Genomic DNA, 8,237 nt, shown 5'->3' with positions numbered 1-8,237 from the left:
AAAAAAAAAAAAAGGTACAGACACAAAAGCAAACATATAACTCAACTGAACAGAATAAAGGACTCACAATTAAATCTACACAGTTATGGCCTAACAAGAGTTTCAAAACATAAATTGGGGAAAATCTATTGATAATACATATTCAACAAATGGTGCTAGGGAGTGGACATCCACATGCAGAGGAATGAAATTAGATCCCTATCTCTCATTCTACTTAAACATGTGGATCAGAGACCTTGACCTACAGTAAGCTGAAACGCTAAAACTGTTACAGAAAATACTCCTAGATAGAGGCATAAGCAGGTCTTTCTCAAAAGCACACAAATAGCTTAATAAATGAGGTCAGGACTTAACAAATGGGACGTCACGAATTAAGAAGCTTCTGTGTGGCCAAAGAAGCACCTGAGTGATGCAGCAGCTTACAGAGAGGGCAAAAATACCATTTAGCAATGTATCTGATGTAAAGAGCTCCAAAAACTCAAAATACCCCATTTAAATAACCCAACCAACAAATGGGCTAAAAAAATTAACAGTTCTGAAAATATAAACTAAAATGGACAGTATATGAAAAATGTCCACCAACCTTAGCAATCAGAGAAATGAAAATTAAAACCATATGAGATTCCATTTCATCCTGTCAGAATGGCCATCAAACAAAACAAGTAAGGAGAGTGTGGAGAGAAGGGACGATACCCGCTGGTGGGACTATAAACTAGTCCAACAGGTTCAAAAGTTTGTTATCAAAGGTCCTCAAAATCTCACAATGGGGGGTTGGGTTAGAGCAGTACAGCACCGGCCTGTTCCACACAAGACCAAGACTGATCCCTGGCACCACAAAACAATAAAACAAAACTGCCTCGAATAAAACTACACTAGGATTCCAGGTCTTTCTATCACAGGCACCTGTACAGCTATGTTTCTTTCTGCACTATTCATAATGGCCATGCTGGGGAAATAGCCCAGGTGCCCACCAGCAGATGAACAGATAAAGTATACACACACAATACAAAGAACAATAAAATTATGTCATGTTTTAGGAAACATACAATTTAAGAACATCATATTAACATATGAAAACTCAGGCAAATAAATGTTTTCTCTCGTCCATTTCTCCATAGGGCATGAAAGCAGAGGAGATGGGCCGTGGAGGAAACTATGGGAGGGTATGTGGGGTGGATATGGTCAGAGTGTGTGATATACTTGAAGTTGTTTGATGAAACCTGGCACTACGTATAGTGAATATATGCAAAAAAATCTAAGAAACGAGATCTGAGAGACTTCTTACAGGTGAGCAATGAACAGAAATTACATTTTGACATGTTGCCACTTTTCAGGCTTGACAAATGAAAAGGTAAAACCAGCATGACAGCACCATTTCTCTAATGGCACCGAGCACAAAGCCTGCAAGCTTGAACAGAGCCGAAAGAACCTGACATTTGCTGCACTGGCGGTGGTAGTCAGTGTGGAATGGGGGAGCTAATCACATCACATTCACATGGCAGCTCGCACCACACAGCCCTTCATTCCAGCCTCTCCTCACTCTACACAACACAAAAGTGGAGAAAATGCTTGACGTGATTTTCCAGATTTCTTAATGGAAAAAAAAAAGAGGATCCTTGTTGTGATGTTGAGAAAGATAACTTACAGCAGCGAGCTAACCAACTGAGGTAAATGTAATCATTTTTCAACTTTTCGCTTTGGATCAAAAGGAAGACCTATGAGAGAAAAGAAAGGGAGTAAACGTGAGGCCGGGTAAACAATAAAAATTGACACAATCAACTAGACCAGGCCTTATTGTTTGCTAGCAAAACTGAAGTTAAAGGAAAACATAATTATTATAAAACTTATATGTTGACCAACACTGTATTTTTAAGACTTATTATTTATATGTATGCATGTGAGCCCACTTGAATTTATGCACACCATAAACATGCAAGAACCCACAGAAGAAGAAGGTGTCAGATCCCCTGGAATTTGGATTACAGGCAGTTGTAAGCCACCATATAGGTGCTGGGAACTAAATCTTGGTCTCCTACAAAGGCAGTAAGTGCTCTTAATGGTTGAGCCATCTCTCTAGCCTGATATTGTACTTTTTAATGTAAACCATAATGAAACAAATTATTTATTTACTCTGTGTGTGTTTGTGTGTGTGCTTGCACACATAGGAGTATATGGTGCATGTTTAACACGATGGGCACATGGAGGCCAGAGAACAACTTTCAAAAGCTTGTTCTTATCTCCCACCCTGCTGAAGCAGGGCCTTTCATTTTGCTGTTGCAAGTGCTGCACCCCAGGCTGGCTGCAAGCTTCCAGGTAGTTCTCCTGCTTCTGCCTCCCCTCTATAAGAATGCTGCCATAGCCAGCTTTCTTATGTGGGTTCCAGGGATGAACTTGGGTCAGCAGGCTTGCATAGCTACTTTCTTGGCCCACTGAGCCATCTCTCTGAAGTGTTTTGGTTTTTTGAGGTAGGGTCTTGCTATGTAGTACAGGATCCTATGCTACTAAGTGCTGGGTTTATAAAAATGGGGTATTAGTCCCTAGCTAAATCAACTTATAATAGTCCTTTACCCTTGGCCATTTTATTTTAGTGAGAAGAAGCTAAGGATTCTTTCAGATATGATCATTCAAAAGCTTTTAAAAGCAGGCAGGCACCTGAATAAGATCATTTTTTGATTTTGTTTTTTGTTTTTCTGGACAGGATTTCTCTCTCTCTCTCTCTCCTTTCTTTTTTTTCTTCCTTTTTTCCTTCCTTTATTTCCTTTTTCTTTTCTTTTCTTTCTTTTCTTTTCTCTTCTCTTCTCTTCTCTTCTTTTCTTTTCTTTTCTTTTCTTTTCTTTTCTTGAGATAGGGTTTCTCTGTGTAGCTTTGGAGCCTGTCCTGGAACTCGCTCTGTAGACTAGGCTGGCCTTGCACTCACAGAGGAGCCTAAAGTGTGCACACCTGGACCATCTTAAAAAGAACAAAAACAGGTACTCACCTCTTCACCCTCACTGGTGTTGCCTGTCGCAGCTTTGGCTTGGGCATAATTAAAGTTAAAGATGTCATCATTGTAGAAGTAACTCTACAAAATGTGCCAAGAACAGGACACACTGAGTATCAATATGGAAAATACAAAATCATTGGCTATACTGACTAGTAAAATAATGACCAATAATGAATAATCATCAGCTATTCTAACTAAAAAAATAATCTTCTTAAAGTTTATTATTGCTGGGCATGGTGCCACACATCTTTAATCCCAACACTTAGGAGGCAGAGGCAGACAGCGCTCTGTGAGTTTGAAGCCAGGGCTATCTGATGAATTCCAAGCTAGCCAGAGTGACATAGTGCAACTCTGTCTCAAAAGAAAAAACAATGTGTGTGTGTTGGTGGTAGTGGGGTAATGTGTGTGCCATGGTACACGTGGAGGTCAAGGGACAATTCTGAGGTGTCAGCTCTGGCTCTTTCCTTCTATCTTTACATGAGGTCTGGGAACTGAACTCAGGTCACCAAACTTTCAAAGCAACTTTGCTGCCCAAAAGAAATAATCTTACATTAAGATTTCTTTTGAATATCTGGATCAGATAAATAAGAAAGTAATATGTAATGAGGAAAAAAAGAAATAATCTTACAGAATGAAGCAAGGTGTGGTGGCACACACCTCTAATCCTAAGCTGGGAGGCAAAAGCAGATGGATCTCTGGGTTAAAAGCCAGCCAGATCTACAGAGCAAATTCCAGGACATCCAGGACTACACAGAAAAACTGTCTCAAAAACAATCATCCAAATAAAAACCCAACAAAGCCAACCAACCAACCAAACAAACAAACAACCAAACAAACAAAAAGGATCATATTAATTCCTTGATGTTATCAATACCATAAGAGAAAGGGGCTAGCAACAAAAGTATAACTTCACTAGGGGGAGCTGTGATTGTCCTTGAACTCCTTTTTTGTTGTTGTTTTGAGACAGGGTCTCATTGTGTAACCTTGGCTATCCTGGAACTCGCTCAGTAGACTTGGCTGGCCAATAACAGAGATCCGCCTACCTCTGTCTCCTGAGTGCTGGGATTAAAGACTTGCACCACCATGCCCAATTTGGCCTTGAACTCTTAATTCTCCTGCCTTGGTTATCATTCCCATCTAACACAGCATGTAAAGTGCTTCATACATAAAGGCACATACACAGAGAATTCATACTGACCTTAAAGGAGTTGAGGTAAATCAAGACATCATCAAACTGCTTAAGCAGGAAGAAACAGGAAGCCATGCACTGCCTCCCTGGTATTGTATCTAAAATCAGGTTAGGGGAAGGGAGAAGAAACCATAGACATTCATGAAACCACAATTTGTCTTTAGTTAAAATTTAAGTTGTTGTAGAATTTAGAAATAGGAGCCAGGCAGCGGTGGCGCACTCCTTTAATTCCAGCACTCAGGAGGCAGAGGCAGGTGGATCTCTTTGAATTTGAGGCCATTCTGGTCTACAGAGCAAGTTCCAGGACAGGCTACAATGCTACACAGAGAAACCCTGTCTTGAAAAAACAAAAATTAAAAAAATTTAGGTAGGTTAACTCCCTGTTTCCTGAGAAACCGCCACACTGATTTCCAAAGTGGTTGCACAAGTTTGCATTTCCACCAGCAATGGATGAGTGTTCCCCTTACTCCACATCTTCTCCAGCATAGGCTATCATTGGTGTTTTTGATTTTAGGTATTCTGACAAGTGTAAGATGGTATCTCAGAGTTGTTTTGATTTGCATTTCTCTTATCGCTAAGGAGGTTGAGCATGACCTTAAGTGTCTTTTGGCCATTTGAACTTCTGTTGAGAATTCTCTGTTCAGTTCAGTACCCCATGTTTTAATTGGGTTAATTGGAGCTTTGATGTCTAGTTTCTTGAGTTCTTTATATATTTTGGAGATCAGACCTTTGTCTGATGCGTGGTTGGTGAAGATCATCTCCCAATCAGTAGGTTGTCTTTTTGTCTTAATGACAGTGTCCTTTGCTTTACAGAAGCTTCTCAGTTTCAGGAGGTCCCATTTATTCATTGTTGCTCTTATTGTCTGCGCTACTGGGGTTCTACGTAGGAAGCAAGTGAATTTCTGTGAGTTCAAGGCCAGCCTGGTCTATACAGAGAGTTCTAGGACAGCCAGGTATACAGAATGAAACCCTGTCTAAAATAAAATAAAGAATGAATCCCAGGACCTCTTTCTAAGTCCTGATTTTGAAATTGAAGATTCTGCTGAACCCAGGCTCCTGGAGCCCACAAGAAGCACATCCCCCCCAAGTATACTGGTTTTGGTATTCCCTAAACTGCCTTTATGAGGATTTGGTTTATGCAACTAGTATTTACCTCAACTCCACAGTGATCTGTCCGACACAACCCAGCACCTTCGAACTCAAGCAGAGGAATAATGTGCCGTGGAGCTACCTGGTTCTGATCTGGTCCAGCATGCTGGTATGACACCCCCAGACATACCATGGCATTTCAAAGGCTCCATGCTGCTCAAGGTTTGTTATGGGCTGCTATGTTCCATAATCTATATCTGCACATGTACAAGGTCTGCCTGTCCCACCAGAATGCAAGCCCCACAAAGGCAGGGCTCCTTGTTTTATTTGCTACTACATCCTCAATGCTTCAGTCAGTTTTTGTTGTACAAATCAAAAAGAGAAATAGGGAGAAGAAATACTAGTCAATAAATAGTGTTGGAGAATCATTTGTGACTCTCCAGGGGCAATTTTTTTTTAAAGTTAACAATTGGTTCAGCAAGCATATTTTTTTTTGCTCTGTAGATCAGGCTGGCCTGAAACTCCAGAGACCCATCGCCTCTACCTCCAGAGTGCTGGGACTAAAGACACCATTCTAAGCAGATTTAAACTTTTTAACAGGAAGTGAGGGGATGGACTCAGTGTAATAACATATATCTGTAATACCAGTACTTAAAAATCTATTTATTTACTCTCTCTCAGATTTATTATTTATTATGTATGCATGTATGTCTGTACACAGATCTCATTACAGATGGTTGTAAGCCACCATGTGGTTGCTGGGAATTGAACTCGGGACCTTGGGAAGAGAGCAGTCTTAACAACTGAGCCATCTCTCCAGCCTCCCTCTCTCTAAAATCTTTAAGATTTTATTTTTATTTATGTGTATGTATACATATTCAGGCATGTGTGTGCAGATGCCCACAGAAGCCCGGGAAAGGTATCAAATTCCCTGGAGTTAGAGTTTTAGACAGTTAACTGTGAGTGGCCCAGCATGAGTGCTGGGAACCAGACTCCAGTCCTCTGCAAGAGTAATACATGCTCTTAACCACTGAGCCATCGCGTTCTCTCTCTCTCTCTCTCTCTCTCTCTCTCTCTCTCTCTCTCTCTCTCTCTCTCTCTCTCTCTCTCTAAAGGACTCTTATTATATTTTTAACATTCTGAATTGTGTGTATGTGTGTGGCCATGAACCTGCCATGGTGAGCATGCAGAGGACAAGCTGTTTCTCTCCTACCACGTAGGTTTTGATGAACAAACTCAGGTCGTTAGATTTGGTGGCAAATGTCTTAACCCACCAGTCAGCTCATGTGTGTGACAAATGTGTTTATGTGCACGATGTGTATGCATGTTTGTCTGTGTATGCACCACAGCATTCCTGGGGGCAGGGTGAGAGGGCAACTTCCCACACTGCTCCTTGCCTTCTAGCTTGTTTGAGTCAGGCTCTCTCATGGCTGGGCTCTATATGCCAGGCTAACTGCCAGGCAAGCTTCCAGGGATTCCCCAGTCTCTACCTTCCAGCTGACAGCAGGAGCACTGGGATTGCAGATGCCCACCACCCTGTCATCACTTCTGTGGGTGCTAGCAACCCAGACTCAGGACCGCATGCTTGTATTACAAGTGCTTTACTTCGGAGCCGTCTGCTCAGTCTGGGGTTATTTTTATAAGCAACAAAATATGCACTGAAGGTAGGTTTGCTGGATGTGGTGGTCCATGCCTGTAATTGCAGCACTTGGGAGGCAAGAGGCAACCTGGTCTACATAGAGAGTTCCAGGCCATACAAGACTATATAATGAGACCTTGTCTCAAAAAACAAAACAAAAAAAAAATTGAGATTTAAAGGCAAATGACCCATGGGGGTGGCATGAATCTACAACATGACAGAAAATTAATATATTAGGAATTGTTAAAAATTCATTCAGAGTAGTTCATATTAAAACTAAGTTAGTGCCGGGCGGTGGTGGCGCACACCTTTAATCTCAGCACTTGAGAGGCAGAGGCAGGAGGATCTCTGTGAGTTTGAGGCTAGCCTGGTATAAAGAATGAGTTCCAGGACAGTCACAGAGAAAACCTGTCTTGAGAAACCAAAAAGGGAAAAAGAAAAACTAATCTAGACCTACAATTCTCAGGAACTAAGGAGCAAATTCATTCCTGTATAGTGGTATATTATTTGTGTTTTAATAAATAATAATTAGAAGAGATGATAGTTCATCAAACAACAATATCATTTAATCTAAACTAACCTATAAAACTAACAAATGGCCAGGCAGTGGTGGTGCACATCTTGAATCCCAGCACTCAGGAGGCAGAAGGAGGCAGATCTCTGTGAGTTCGAGGCCAGCCTGGTCTACAAGAGCTAGTTCCGGGACAGGCACTAAAGCTACAGAGAAACCCTGTCTCGAAAAAAAAAAGAAAAGAAAAACTGATATTTTTTTTTCATTTGGTCAGATATAACTTGACAAAATAAAATATCCCCAAAATTAGGATTGGGGAAGGGTTTTGTTTCTGTCTTTTTAGGAGAATAAAGGTTTCAGCTAAGGAATCCAAAGACCACTGGAAAAATGAGACATGTGAAGAAAAAGGGCAGATCAGAAAAAAAGTCTCAAGGAAAAGAGTAAATTGGCCTATTACATTTCCAACATGATAAAATTTCATAACTCTTCCCAATGTTTGTTTCTGCTGTTCTCTACAGACATATAATCCAAATAGTCCTTTTGTAGTCCCTGTCCAGTTAAAGATCAAAGCTGGCTCTGGAGTTGGAGTGTGGCTCTCCTTCTCTAAACCCAAGCATGCTTATTAAAGTGAAATCCAAAATCTCTGTCTTATGTCAGAAGAGCCACCTGACATAGGACACAAGAAAAACAAATATTTATGGACTATTATATTGCTACTAATCTCATAATCCTGTCTTTATACTGACTCTTTAACAGCTTTTCTTACAGTATAAGATTTATAAAATGAAGCCAGGCGGTGGTGGTGCATGCCTTTAATCCCAGCACT

At 40.8% G+C, this 8,237-nt stretch overlaps 1 protein-coding gene across 2 annotated transcripts in view; it reads right to left on the bottom strand.

The window, feature by feature from the left end:
* Nucleotides 1-8,237, bottom strand: part of Ttc26 (tetratricopeptide repeat domain 26) — a 35,364-nt gene that overhangs the window by 8,768 nt on the left and 18,359 nt on the right. For both annotated transcript variants that reach the window (XM_026788595.1, XM_026788596.1), the window contains exons 8-10: nt 4,182-4,270; nt 2,978-3,061; nt 1,646-1,715 (exon numbers count right to left, since the gene is read on the bottom strand). In XM_026788595.1, coding sequence (XP_026644396.1) covers nt 1,646-1,715; nt 2,978-3,061; nt 4,182-4,270 — 243 coding nt within the window. The remainder of the gene's footprint in view (nt 1-1,645; nt 1,716-2,977; nt 3,062-4,181; nt 4,271-8,237) is intronic.

This window comes from Microtus ochrogaster, unplaced genomic scaffold, assembly GCF_000317375.1.
Source record: "Microtus ochrogaster isolate Prairie Vole_2 unplaced genomic scaffold, MicOch1.0 UNK4, whole genome shotgun sequence".
NCBI classification, from domain to species: domain Eukaryota; kingdom Metazoa; phylum Chordata; class Mammalia; order Rodentia; family Cricetidae; genus Microtus; species Microtus ochrogaster.
Note: the sequence above shows the minus strand (reverse complement) of the source record. Positions and strands in the feature narration are given on the sequence as shown.